General features: G+C 43.7%; 1 protein-coding gene across 1 annotated transcript; it reads left to right on the top strand.

The window, feature by feature from the left end:
- The first annotated feature begins 780 nt into the window (after positions 1-780).
- Positions 781-14955, top strand: ZC4H2 (zinc finger C4H2-type containing). The gene is made up of 5 exons (XM_079962987.1): positions 781-1041; positions 8742-8913; positions 9892-10064; positions 12982-13144; positions 14336-14955. Exons 1-5 carry the CDS (start codon positions 989-991, stop codon positions 14447-14449), a joined length of 675 nt encoding a protein of 224 aa, XP_079819113.1. The 5' UTR covers positions 781-988; the 3' UTR covers positions 14450-14955.
- The last annotated feature ends 58 nt before the right edge of the window (positions 14956-15013 follow it).

The raw sequence follows: 15013 nt of genomic DNA, 5'->3' as shown, positions 1-15013 counted from the left end.
GAGCAGCAGCCCCCGAACCTACAGCTTTCTTTTTAAAAAGTAAGTCTGTAACTAAGTCTGAAAGTTACGGAACAAAAGGTACAGATATCCTTCAAAGTGATTGGAAACATTAGTTTATATAGTGGTACCTCTGGATGCAAACGGGATCTGTTCTGCAGCCCTGTTCACATCCCGAGTGGAATGCAGCCCGCGACTGCACGTCTGTGCGGGTCACGATTCACCGCTTCTGCGCATGCGCATGACGTCATTTTGAGTGTCTGCACATGCGCGAGCGGCGAAACCCAGAAGTAATGCGTTCCGTTACTTCCGGGTTGCCGTATAGGGTAACCTGAAAATGCTCAACCTGAAGCATATTTAACCCGAGGTATGACTGTATTTCGCAAAGGGGGGCTGTCTATGTTGCACAAAGCTCACACAAAACAATACTCTCTCACACACACATAGCTTTGTCCAACTTGCTCTCCTTTCGTACAATATACATTACTCTATTCTACCGTCTATTGACTATATATAGCACAAAGTAACTATGGCATTTTATTCAAATTTTGTCAAATAGAGGTTGTAGTTTTTAATTCATTTGATGAATTAAATGGAAAGATCCATAATCTCCACTCTCCAATCTCCACTAAAAAAACCAAAAAACACTCTAGGAAAACGCATCTCACTCATTTGCACTCCTAATGACCACTGGACATAATTAGCTGTGACAAATGCAAAGAGAGGTTGCCGGAAGAAAGAGAGCAGTAGCTCCGCGCTTTGCATTGTGGGCCTTGTAGTCTTGGCCGCCTAAGTGAGCCTGGACCGCTATTACAATCTGAACTCGAAGTCCCGAGAGGTCTCGCTCTCCCCTACCGCAGTCTTTGCGTTCAGAAGCACGGTCGGGGCGGCTACATTGTGTCTATTGTATTGGATTTTCCTTTCTCCCTCCTCTTTGACTGCTGTTATTTTGTTCATTTCCACGGGAGGTTAAAATCGCGAATGAGAAAGCATGGCTGATGAACAGGAAATCATGTGCAAACTTGAAAGCATCAAAGAGATCAGGTAAGGCTTTCGTTGTTTGTGTTCCGTTTTTAGAAAGGATGGTGATATACAGCCCGATTCCACGCATGTTTACTCCGAATGCAGCCCTTCTGTGTCTGTCGTGGTTTACTTCCAGGAAAATGCGTGCGTCGGATTGCAGCTTAATTTCTCCTCGCGCCCGTTTTCCTTTTCCACTGTGAAAGAGTGGCTAATTTATGCTAGTGTAAAAGTAGCTACTATAAATGTCACACAAAAGGTCCATTGGATTTTAAATGGAGCTTCTTTTGAGAGCAACAGACGGGGGGAGGGAGAAGCGGCCCCAGACTGACTTATGATGAATGCACATAAAATATGCACAGCGGAATTATGGACCATACATTTGCAGAAAATCGTCCATTATTATCATTATAGTTGCTTTGTATCAGCCTCTACCAACCTAGTCCCCTCCAGATGTTAAACTATAACTCCCACCAGCCTCAGCCAGCATAGCGAGTGAGAGTTGTAGTCCAATAACATCTGGAGGGCACCTGGTTGTCAAAAGCTGTTCTGTGTTAAAGTCTGCCTTGCTACATTCTTTATGGAAGGATGCCTCAGGAAACAAATTAATAAGCCTGATGCTGTGCATACTTACTCAGAAAGAAGTCCCACTGGGATCAGTAAAGCTTGCTCCCTTGTAACTGGGTATTGGAAACAGTAATTTTTTTAGCAACATAAAGCAGTTTTGATGGATGAGCAGCTCTGACAATGAACAAAGTTGGAAGATAGATTTCTAAGTTGAAGATGTGATTCCTCCTAAGCTGAAACACTTTCCGAAATAGTCAAGGTAGAAGACAGGTGAATTTGGGTATTTCCTTGCCAAGAGAGGATGAGGCAGAATTTGTATTGGGGAAATCTTCATTACAAGTTTTTATCTGCCTAACACAGATAACCTTCCAGATGACCTGTTTGTTGAACATTCATCCTGATTTGTTTGCACAAGTTTGTAGGGAGGTTTAGACACCAGATATTTATTGAGCATTTATTCTGATTTGTTTACAGAGAGGTTATTTGACATTGTGCCTGTCCCACACATTCCAGTGCAAAAAAGTTTGATTTGGGGGAGGAAGCGGTTTTGTTGTGCATGAGTTCCAAATCAACTTTAATTTCACAACCCATGCAATTTGCCTGTATGTGACTGAATATCACCAGAAAATAGTGTCATTCTAGACGCACACTGTGTTTCCCTTCTCTTGTGGAAAAGAGAAGGGCCTTGGTAAATAGAGGGATGCAAAGCATAGTCAGTTTTCTTTCCTTTCTCTTATTTGCAGGGGGATCAACTCCCCTGCTTATTAAGGGAGTAGATTGGAGACACACAAAAGAAAGGAATAATGGACTGAGCACAGCTGCTGCAGTTTTCTAAAGCCTCCCTCCAACACACACAAACACACACAATGAGCTGGGAATGCCCACCCTTCCATGCAATGGAACCTTTTACATTTTTATAAAGTGGACAGTAGTGCATGTTACTGGGACACATGTAGTTTGCAAAGCACCATTCCTCTTTCACTTTTAATGTGGTGTTTTAAATAATATGAACATTATGCTCTTCTTATTGTTTCATTTACCTTGTCTAAGTCTTTTTGTGAAGGCAGAGTCACATTTTGAAATGGACCATAGGAAGCTGCCTCATACCGAATCAGACCAGAATGCCAACACAGTTGCCAACACTGATTGGCAGCAAGTCCCCAGGATTTCAGGCAGGGAGTCTCTCCAACACCTACCTGGAGATGCCAGGGGATGAACTTCTGGCTTTCTGTATGCAAGGAAGATGCTCTAGCACTTATGCTCTAGCTCTGTTGTATTAACCTATTAGCAGTTTGGGCCAGGCTCCTTGAAGGATTGCTTTCTCCAATGCATACATGTTTGGATCTTGAGATCTTCTGCACAGGGGTAGCCAACGTGGTGCCCTCCCAGTTTTGGACTACAACTCCCATAATTCATAAATATTAGCTGTGCTGGCCAGTGCTGATTATGTTGTAGTCGACAACTTACAGATAGCTGCCTCTGTTCTACAGAGATCCAATTAGTTTATTTGTATCTAGTCATCAGACCATGAAAAAACAAAAGTCTGTTCTACAGAGTGCCTTTTCCAGGGTCTCCTGTCCTCAGTCTCTAACAAAGTGAGGCAGGTGGTTACTGGAGAGAGGACCTTTTCAATGGTAGCACCCTCTTTAATAGAAAGTACTCCCCAGACACTTGCCTTTTAAGGTGCCATGTGAGGCCATTTCATTTTCCAGGGGTGTTGTTTATTGAGATTTCATCCTGATTTCCTTGTTGTGTACATATAAGATTTTCTCCTATTCACCCCACTCTTTCCAGTGCAATTTCCCATCACTTTTCAACCTGCAGAAAGACCATTTCTTTGTTGTGCTACGGTGGCAGATCTCTTTAATCCAATTTAACTGCATAAATCCCTCACACAAAAAATTGACAGTCTGGAGGCACTCTGTATCTTTTATTTACAGTAGGCACATTTGTCTAGTGGGTTAGATTCTGACACCACGCCTCCCTCATGCTGGATTAAAAAAAAATGCTGTTGTGTTGATGATTTCAGATGGATTTTATTGTTCTATAATTAACTTCAGTGTTTTCATTGTGTCAAATTTGAATTGTGCTTTGGGTTTCTAATGCAAAATACCCAGAGAATCTAGTTATACAGCCAGCACATGAATGCCCAAAATAAAAGTGAAACACCATAGGAGTGAGTTTTGAGACATGATTTCCAAGAGGAGTGTGTGTATTAGATTGATGAATGAAGGAGGAGATACTGATCGTTCTATAGCTTTTTCATTATTATTATTTTGAAGACTATTCTGGCTTCTAATGTCCAACGCTCTCCTCTCCTTATTTAAGGGTGGGTTTTTATAACCCACTGGTTACAGATTTGCTTGTAGGGATAAGACAGGGCATTACAAGTAGCCTTGAATGAAAAGTTGACCCAGGAACAGAGAAGGGCATAGGGGAAAATCAAAACTGATAAATTAATGGCAAATTGTTATTATTTTATTCAATTTCTAACAACGCGACTTGACTGAAAGCTCCCCCCTTCTCAGGTTTCCTTCTCTCTTAGTTATGATGCTCTGTTGTACCTTAATTCCTCCTCTGACATCCTAGTTCTGCTAGAGGTAGCCTAAACTTTTCTCTCTTTTTCCATTTCTTCTATCATTGTAAAGAACGCTTTTTCCCCCAAAGAGATGAACCCTGTGAATATATAGGGCTGGCTTATCCTGAGTCAGACATGTAACCTACTTAAGGAAATATGGTCTACTCTGAATGGCAGGAATCGCCCCCCCCCCAATGTCTCATGTAGACTCCTGCCCTGCTGTGTGAAGGTGTTGGTGGAGATGATGCAATAAATTGAACTTGGGACTCTTCTGAAGAGAAACCAGTCATTTTGTTAGTGAGCTCAGGGTTTTCTCTCCTTCTGCCACTGTGCTATGTGTTCCATTCTGAACAAAAAGATGGCATCGCTGCAAGTCTTCATCCTCCCATTTGTTCTGAGCTGCGGCAAAATGTGCTGAGGAGACCAGGAAAAGTGTGTGCAAAAGTGTGCTCTTTTGTTCAATGTGTTCTTGGAAGTGTGAGTGCATGAGGCTTGAGAGAAGGGGGCGACAGAGCTGGTGGCAGAGCTGTTACGGCATTGTAGGCTGCAGGTGAGGCCGTAATGAGAACAGGGATGGCGTCTTTCTGATCATTTCCACTGCAGCTGAGGAGGCCCATGCAGAGCTAGGTGGCAAAAGATATGATACGACTCCATTTTCTCCTGTTGTTGAAGCCTTGGTGCTAACGATGTGCTGTAATGGGAAAGAGAGGGGCAACAGAAGCGGTGCAGAAAATGGCAATCTAGAAGTTAAGGTGTATAGAAGAGGTTTCACCAGGCAGAGGCTACAAAGAAGAGTTGGCTGCCTTAGATGTGGTGGTACTGGGGACTGAGATCCAACAGGGTAGGGCTAGAGCTAAGTGGTGAAGCACCTGCTTTACATGCAGAAAGTCCCGGGTTCAATCCCTGGCATTTCCAGGCAGGGCTAGTGAAAACTCCTGTTTATAAAAGTGGAGAGCCACTGCCAGTCAGTGCAGACAGCTCTGAGCTAGATGGTCCCAACTCGGTATAGGCAACTTCCTATGCTCATAAGTAAGGTAAAGGGTAAAGGCGCTCCTGACCATTAGGTCCAGACATGGCCGACTCTGGGGTTGCGGCGCTCATCTCGCTCTATAGGCCGAGGGAGCCGGCGTTTGTCCGCAGACAGCTTCCAGGTCATGTGGCCAGCATAACTAAGCCACTTCTGGTGAACCACATCAGTGCATGGAAACGCCGTTTACCTTCCCGCCGGGGTGGTACCTATTTATCTACTTGCACTTTGATGTGCTTTCGAACTGACTTCCGGGTTAGCGCCTCCAGTAATGGCTGAATTCCTCTGATCGGGAGGAATTTGCCTCGTGGAAATCTGGGTCTGGCTGCCACGGCAAAGGCGGAGACCCACTAGAAATCACAGGCGGGTGAAGCCTGTGAACGTGGGATTCGGCTGGCACCTTTTGCGCCTCCCCTACTCGCGGGGAAACCCGGTTTCGGGGATCCGGAGCGACGTGGGGTGAGCGGCGCGGTGCTTCGAATTGACTGCTTCTTCCACGGAGCGAAGCCGCATAGCTGTTGCTGGAGAGCGCTGGCTTTTTCCTGTGGACAATTTGATTTTAAAGCAACGACCCATGAGTAGAGCGGAGAATTGGATTTTTAAACGTCTTAATTTGGTGCCGAAATGGGGAGGTCTAAAACAGGAAGTCCACCTTCCCCTTTTGTAAATAGATTGAAGCAATGAGGATGCAAGCTGAAGTCTCGGAAAGCCTATTGTAAACGACTAAATTTTCATCAGTAAAAAATACTAAACCCCCCCTTGGTGGCAGGAGAAGAGGGGGGAAAGTTTTGGACTGAGTATACCTGCAGGAGAGAGCGAACAGAGTTAATATACCACCGCTCTGATTCTGGAAACGGGCTGCCAACAGGACTGACCGTGATTAGAACGTTCACTGACAGTTTAAATAAGAGGAATACATTGTTTCCATTGTCTCCGTCTGCGTTTAAAAAGGAGTAAAAGTAACAGAAAATTGAAACTAACTTTATTGTTTGAATTGAGTTTAAAAGGACTAATTCAAATAGAAACTGTTTCCCTCTAGAGGAACTGTTTCCCTCTAGAGGAAGCCTTTGAAACTGTCACAAGAGTTGAGCTGGGGGAATTTCCAGCTGCAAGATAAAAACCTGTGAGATTCTGGGGACCTTGAATCGGTTAAGAATGTTGACAGAAGAGGCCTTAGTGGTTGTATTATGTAAGATAAGTGACTCACTGGAACAACTTCATAAAAAGGTGGATGTGGTAACTACCAAAATTGACAATTTGGGACAAAAAGTGAACACCAATATAGAAACTATTCAGAAACTGACACAGGAATCTATTTTGACATGGCAAACTTTGGAGAAGGCTAGGGAGAAAGTTATTGCCGTTGAACCTAAAGTAACACAATTGGAGAGAGAGAGAGTCCCAGCCTTACAGATGCAATTTGATGACCATAAGTTGATGCCTGCTATGATTGAATTTAAAGAAAATCAGATTTCGAGGATCAGAGCCCTACCTGAACTGGAGAAGGAAAGTTTGATAGATTTCCTCACACAGGAATTTGATGACTTTTGGGACCAGGACTTGGGTCAAGAAGAGATTAAAACTGTGAGGGCTTTTGGACTTGGAAGAGGAGGGAAAAAAGAGAAGAACAAAATAAGAGACTGTTGGAACTACCAGAGGAACTTAGAAGAACAACAGTCAAGAGTGGAAATTTTGAAAGACGTCCTGAAATACCTTTTGGATCTTAGATTTAATTACGGAGATTTGGTTGCCCTGTTGAGAAGGAATAAAATCATTTTTAGGTGGGAGTTTCCCCGAGATCTACTCTTTAGCCTCAAAGGAAGGAAAAGGAAAATAAGATCAGTGGAAGACATAGTAAAGTTCATGTATAAATATGAAGAAGACTCGCAGAAGGGACTTGGAAAAGAGTTAAGAGCATCGGACAGAAGATCACCGGGTTGATGGACTATAGGGAATTGGCGGATATGACTGGCAGAATCCGGGACCAGGGAGAAGAGTCGGTGGAAGAAGATTGGAAAAAGTTTAAAGACTATTTATAAAAATATTGTAAAATTAATGAGTGTTAGAAAAATGTTGGAAAGGAGCTATATGGCTTTAGTAGAAATGTTACAAGGAATTAAGTACAAATAGATTATTAGATTATTAAAGGGAAAATAAGGTTAAAATATGTTAAGACAATTATATATTAAAGGGAAAAATAAGGTTAGAATATGTTAAGATAAATTACAGGACAGAAAACAGAGGAAGATGGAAAGGAATTGCTGAAACAGTTAATTAAAGTGGAATACAAAAAGGGAGGTGTGAGGAGGTCGTTGAAACAAGTAAATGAAAGTTAAGATATTGAACTTATTAGATGTGTTTTAAATTGTGTTTGTTTGGTTTTGTTAATTTAATGTTTTGGGGTTTGCGTTGTGTGGTGTTTTTATTTTTGTATTGTATTGTTTTGTTTTGTTTAACTCTTTTTTTTTTCTTTTGTAGTCTTTAAAATGTTAATAAATATTATTTTTTTTTAAAAAAAAAAATGATGTGCTTTCGAACTGCTAGGTTGGCAGGAGCTGGAACGGGAGCTCACCCCGTTGCAGGGATTCGAGCTGCCGACCTTCTGAACAGCAAGTCCTAGGTTCTGTGGTTTAACCCACAGCGCCACTCACGTCCTTTTATGCTCATAAGTAAAGCCCTGTTATTCCAAAGGCCCAGCTAGTCCAGCATTCTTTTCCCACAGTGGCCAACAAGATGCCTACAGGAAGCTCATAAGGATATCAGCACAATAGCACTCTCCCATTCATGTTCCCCTAAAACTGGTACTGCCTCTGATACTGGAAGCACCAGTGCTTTTTCTTCCCTGCTAAGTCACTGAGTTGTGCCCAAATACCTTGCATTAAGTAATCAGTTAAGCAAGAAATGAACCATGTGCCAGTTGTACAAATGTGCCAAATGTACAAATGTTGATTGTACATTTGACATGCCAGTCAGCTGACTGGTCAAAAATTGTCAAATTGCATTTGAAGCTAAAAATGGCACATATGTGGCATCTGCTCTTTAAATTTTATTATTTAAAAATGAGCAAGTGGAAAAGCTAGGAAGTGACAGCTAACCATAACCTGTAGTGTTAGAACCAGGAAACTATGGCTTCGGAACAAGTCAAGATTTTAAAGCCAACTTTAACCCTTTATATCCAGACTTGATTAGAAATGGTTAACCATTGTTTCCCAGTTGGGTGTAACAGGAAGCTATGGTTGACTGTAGATTTGGGGGTTGTTTTGTATGAAGTAAGGAATGACGCAGGAGCAAAGCGGCTGCAGGTGTGACGGTTGTGCATCTCTCGGCTTATGACGCCCAGATTTGAACATAGCCAAAGCTTCAAAACATGGCCATTCTATGTCCCTGCTGCCAAAACCCACTTTCTTTGGAGCTCAGCCTCATCACCTGACATTTATGACTGTGGTTGGAATGATTTAAATGCCTCTTGGCAAACAGGAAATGCCACCTCAGCTTTACTTTGATATTTTCTGTGCATTTGTGCCTGTGTGTATCCCCTCCCCCCTTCCCCAGAAACAAGACTTTGCAAATGGAGAAGATCAAGGCCCGCTTGAAGGCTGAATTCGAGGCTCTGGAATCTGAGGAAAGGCACCTCAAGGAATACAAACAGGAGATGGACCTCCTGCTGCAGGAGAAAATGGCTCATGTGGAGGAACTGAGACTCATCCATGCTGACATCAATGTTGTAAGTGACAGCTAGGCATGGTGGTAATGAGTTTTCATGATCATTCGAGTTGCAGTCTTATGCATACTTACCTGGGAGTAAGCATGACTTTTGCATTTGTTGGGTGTACTCCTGAGTAACCTAGCATAGTGTGAAGGCTTATCTACTACTAATGTTGTGCTTTCCCTCTTAGATGCTACTCCTCAGAAATGTGTGCTGAATTCATTTGCCTCCCAGACCTGGTTGCAAAAAATGTTGTCTGTCCAAGATTTGTTATTTCACTTTCCCCCCTGACAGGCTAGGCAGAAGGGAACTCAGAGCAACTTTTATGTGAACAAAACATTCAGCTATTGAACTTTATGTCACTGTGCAAAAAGGTGGTAGAAAAGAAGATGTTATGTTCATTATTTATGATCTTGCTACAATGCTTGATGGGGGGCGGGGGGTGGGAAGCAGAGAGAGGGACAAAGAATGAGTGAGTGAGAAAGGTCTAGATTCCCGCCCAATACGAATATTATTGTTAATATTTTATGGCACCATCAATGTATTTTATGTAGTCACTAAGAGAGGTTAGCTCAGCACTGGGAAATTCAGCACTGGGAAAGTGACAGAAGAAGGGGAAACAGGAATAAACAGGAAATGAATTTGTACAGGGAATCTTATTCAGCCACCTCTCTGGTTCCTGATACTGCAGCAGTCCACAAACATCTCTTCACAACCATAAGACCTAGAAACTTGATTTTTAAAACTGAGGTTCTCAGGGCATTGACTTCAGCTTCTGTTCCCACAACCTGTGCTGTTTCTGGCCTCCTGCAGAATCTAGCATGGACTTTCTGTATCCCAGATGACTCTCTTTATCACGGTTTCATTGGTCTCTTTTAAATATTCACCTGAATGTAAAAACCTCAACATTGTGTGGGCCCCCTGGTGCTTTTGTTGCAGCTGCATTTCAGGCGGGGCTGGACAAACCTAATGAATGCTGCCTTGTTCCTTCTCCAGATGGAGAACACAATCAAGCAGTCGGAGAATGACCTCAATAAGCTCTTGGAGTCTACCCGCCGTTTGCATGAGGAGTACAAGCCTCTGAAGGAGCATGTGGATGCCTTGAGGATGACTCTGGGCTTGCAGAGGCTGCCAGATTTGTGTGAGGAGGAAGAGAAGCTCTCCCTTGAGTAAGCTGACACATTGCTTGTTAAAAGCTTGTTGTTGTTTAGTCATTTAGTCATGTCCGACTCTTTGTGACCCCATGGACCAGAGCACACCAGGCACTCCTGTCTTCCACTGCCTCCCGCAGTTTGGTCACACTCATGCTGGTAGCTTCACGAACACTATCCAACCATCTCGTCCTCTGTCGTCTCCTTCTCCTTATGCCCTCCATCTTTCCCAACATCAGGGTCTTTTCCAGGGAGTCTTCTCTTCTCATGAGGTGGCCAAAGTATTGGAGCCTCAGCTTCAGGATCTGTCCTTCCAGTGAGCACTCAGGGCTGATTTCCTTAAGAATAGAGAGGTTTGATCTTCTTGAAGTCCATGGGACTCTCAAGAGTCTCCTCCAGCACCATAATTCAAAAGCATCAATTCTTCGGCGATCAGTTAAAAGCTTAAAGGTAAAGGTAAAGGTACCCCTGCCCGTACGGGCCAGTCTTGACAGACTCTGGGGTTGTGCGCCCATCTCACTTAAGAGGCCAGGGGCCAGCGCTGTCCGGAGACACTTCCGGGTCACGTGGCCAGCGTGACATCGCTGCTCTGGCGAGCCAGAGCCGCACACGGAAACGCCGTTTACCTTCCCGCTGGTAAGCGGTCCCTATTTATCTACTTGCACCCGGAGGTGCTTTCGAACTGCTAGGTTGGCAGGCGCTGGGACCGAGCAGCGGGAGCGCACCCCGCCGCAGGGATTCGAACCGCCGACCTTTCGATCGGCAAGCCCTAGGCGCTGAGGCTTTAACCCACAGCGCCACCTGCGTCCCAGTTAAAAGCTTAGGCACCTGCTTTCAGGTCCTGAGAGGCAAACAGCTTCTCAAGCACAATGAAGAGGGGATGTGTATGCAGGGTGCTGTGATGGACTATGTCCAGTATTCTGAAGGCCCTTTGGATCTCTCTTTACTTGAGGATCATGCTTTTGGAGGTTTTGTTTATTGTTCTCTAAGGCTTAAAAACAGAAATTGTAAATTCTTATAGTAAAACATTCTGGCTTCTGCATTCATCAATTGCTGTGGCAAAAATGATACTATTCCCAAGCCAGCAATTATAGAGCTTTGAGAATGGAATGCTCAGAAGACCCTCCTTCGCTGAAGCCTAGTGATGGTTGAGGTCATGCTGTGTTAATGTGTCCAGCATATGCATGCAGAAGTTCTCCCTTTTTGCAACGCTATTGGATCTGCTGACATCTCTAAAGCAATTATTGAGAAGTCTGTCTGGCTGTGCTTCTCAGAACTGAAGTGTTTAGTAACAGCAAGGTGGTCCAATATGCAGCCCTTGGGGCCTTGTCATGGCCCTTGGCAACATTTGACACCCACCCCCTTGCAGCCCTCACACCGCCTTCCCAAAGCCCAGTTAGCACTTCCCTAGCCTTGGCAAGGAGGTGGGAGGGATTGAAGACCCTGCCAGAGCCTTGAGCATTCTTCCCAAAACTCAGTACCTCACTTAGCCAGGTTTGGGAAGGCAGTGAGAGGACTTCACTTCCCCTAAATACTCTTGTGGCCCATTTGGTATGGAAAGTTGGACCACCCTGAGTCACAGGTTGCTCCACATGTGTGTGTAAAAATTGCTTATTTGTGGTTTCTAAAATGTCGGTGTAGGTTGGTTGTAGTTTTACCTATGTATTGGACATGACATATTGCAGTTCTGCATTCGATGCTATGGATTGAATTACCCAGTACCTGCAGGTGATGTCCTGTTTGATGCAATATGTCCTAGCCATCCTGCTGCTTTTGAAAATAGCTGTCTGAAGGAGACACACACAGGTGATGGAATGACAAGGAGGAGATCCTGGATTGTGGATAGATGGCTTAAGTACAGCTCTCACTAATACTTTGCATAGATTGGGAAGCTTGCTGATCGCAAGCAGTTTAGAGTTTGCTAACTATGAGTAGCTTTCTCTGATTGCCAGGTGTTAGTTTGGAGATGCTGGATGGAAATCTACCACAAATGGGATACACTGTTCTTTGTTAGCTGACACCTCACTTTGAGAGAGAGATTTCCATCCAGCATTCTAACATCAATAGTCTTCCTACTGATATCAAAGATATAGGGAAGCACCTGTAGGGATGAAAGGAGAAGCAGTCTATTCAATACCTGAACCATACACTTTATACTTCACATGATATATTTTGAAGATAGTAGTTCAAAAACGTTAGGAACAGGTACTCAGGATGGAACATGACACCTGACACATGGCAGGTGTTCAAAATGGCAGCTCTGAGTTGACTACTCCTAGAAGTTGAATATTCCCCATAATATTTTGGAAGAGTCATCTTTGGCCTCAACTGCCCTATACATTTAAAGCAGTATCATACAACTTTAAAATGTCACGGCTTCCCCCCCCCAAGAATCCTGGGAGATGTAGTTTGTTAAGGGGACTGAGAGTTTTTAGACTCTCTATCCTCTATCCCCAGTGCTGTAACTCCCAGAGTTCCCTGGGAAGAGTCATTGAATGTCAAACCACTCTAGGAATTGCATCTCTGGGAGAGGAAGTGTGTATGTGTGTGTCTCTTAACAACTCTCAGTGTTCTTAACAAACTACAGTTCCCAGGATTCTTTGGGGGAAGCTGTGCCTGTTTAAACTGTTATAAAACTGCTTTAAATGTGTATTGCAGATGAGGCTTGTCTTGTTTCCCCGTGTCTGTCAGTGAGTGGCAGCATAAGAACACAAGGAAAACACTACTGGATAAAAGCAAAGGCCTGCCCCAGCCTTGTGCCCTCCAGATGTTTCAGACTACAGCTCCCATCAGCTGTGCTAGCTGGGGCTGGTGGGAATTGTGGTCAAAAACATCTGGATTGCACCAGGTCAGTGAAGGCTAATGTAAGCTCCCTGAAAGAATCAGAGTGGCAGCAATTCTGCATAGCCTGTATTAGTTTTTCTTCTTTATTTAGCTACTTCGAAAAGCAGAAAGCTGAATGGCAAACAGAACCACAGGAACCTCCTATCCCAGAATCTTTGGCTGCGGCTGCAGCTGCTGCTCAACAGCTACAGGTGGCCAGGAAACAGGACACCAGACAGACAGCAACATTCAGACAGCAACCCCCACCCATGAAGGTAAGGACACACCTTTTGGGTCACTGGTGTTCAGGCAATCCAGCAGCCAAACAACACTTTGTGGCACCCTTCACCCTCCAGAAATTTTGGAGCACAATTCCTGATATATAGTTCATTCACGTAAATCATGGATCATGCGTCAGTTCACAGAATAAATTCTAAGTGTAAAACTCTAGGTTATTAGTCAGCATTTCCTCTCCAAAGGCCCTCTTGAGATGTGAGAGGGGAAACTTTTCCCTTTATTCACAAATGCAAAAAAGAAAAAAAGAAAAAAGATTTTCAGTTCACCAGAATTATCCATTTTTGTAACCCCTTTCACTGCTCTTCTGTGTCTCATGAGATGGTCTAAGAAAAGCACTTCCCATAATTATTGATCCAGTTGTAAGAAGGGATCCCCTCTTTCCATGACCGATGTTGCGCAATTTCAAGCTGGGCTGCAGTTAATAAAAGACATACTAATTCCTCATGCTGAAGAGATTTCTAATGTTAATGTTAAGAGAATGCAGCACAAGTGTTGGGTCTGGCTCTACAGGTTGGCTATTGCTTCAAATACAGTGGTACCTCAGGTTACATACACTTCAGGTTACATACGCTTCAGGTTTCAGACTCCGCTAACCCAGAAATAGTACCTTGGGTTAAGAACTTCAGGATGAGAACAGAAATTGTGCTCCGGCGGCACAGCAGCAGCAGGAGGCCCCATTAGCTAAAGTGGTGCTTCAGGATAAGAACAGTTTCAGGTTAAGAACAGACCTCCAGAACGAATTAAGTTCTTAACCCGAGGTACCACTGTACCTTATGCCAGAATGCTTGTGCTTCCTCATGCCCCAACCGTATATGGAAATATGAGCCCATGTTACCACACTCTCTCCAGCTTTGTTTATTTTTGCAAGCTTAGACATGGTCCTGGGCCATCTTAGAATAAACTTAAGGGATGTTTCTTGCAAGTGATTGTGCTTTGTGTGATGAGGAAGTCTTTCAGCTGTCCTGTAACCTCCTGCTGCCAGTTGTTTTTATCAGGTGGCTCTTGAGTTCTAGTGTTATGAGAGAGTTTCTCCCAGCTGGTATGTGTTTGTTGTCTTCTGAGGAAACTTGGCCAGGCTGTGTCTGGAACCATCAAGGTGAAGAAGCTGCTCCCCCTGGCTTTCCAGGGAAAAACCACTTTCCTAATGGGATGGTTTTATTGTATTTCAGGCTTGCTTGTCATGCCATCAGCAGATCCATCGGAATGCACCAATCTGCCCTCTCTGCAAAGCCAAAAGCCGCTCTCGGAATCCAAAGAAGCCCAAGAGGAAGCAAGACGAATGAAAGCCTGCCAAGGAAGTTTGTGACCCAACCAGACCCCAACCATGCCCCATTTTTCAGTAGAACCATAAATGTGACCAGCGTCCACCTGAGTGCAAAATTACAAGCCTGCCTTTAGCTTTTGTTTCTATTTATCATGATGTTAAGCACAACTGTTTCATTTTGGACCTTATTTTCATCTTTTGATTTTCTGCTTTATAGGAAGTTATTAAGAGGCAATGGTGCTACAGTTTGTGACATGTTGGTCATTCCACCATTTGGACTCCTACGCACAAGTAGAACCTGTACCACCCTCAGGCTGAAGTACACCTGGTACAGAGAAAACAAAGGCTTTTATCCGATCAGTGATAACATGCTTAATGTTTTAGAAAAACAAACTGAATGATTTTCTACTCAGCTTGCTAAAACATCTTCGTTTTCCATTCCAAGTTTCATTCCATTCCTCCACTAATTTTGTATCAAGCCTTTATGCTAGTTTCCAGAGCTAAAGAGTCTTTAAGTGGGCAAAACTGTGTATGTCTGATTTTATGGGAAGTGTGTCTTTACTCACCCATTTCTCTTCCAGTT

This window comes from Podarcis cretensis (assembly GCF_951804945.1).
Source record: "Podarcis cretensis genome assembly, chromosome: Z".
NCBI classification, from domain to species: Eukaryota; Metazoa; Chordata; class Lepidosauria; order Squamata; family Lacertidae; genus Podarcis; species Podarcis cretensis.
The sequence above is the reverse complement of the archived record's forward strand: the minus strand, read 5'-3'. Positions and strand labels throughout refer to the sequence as shown.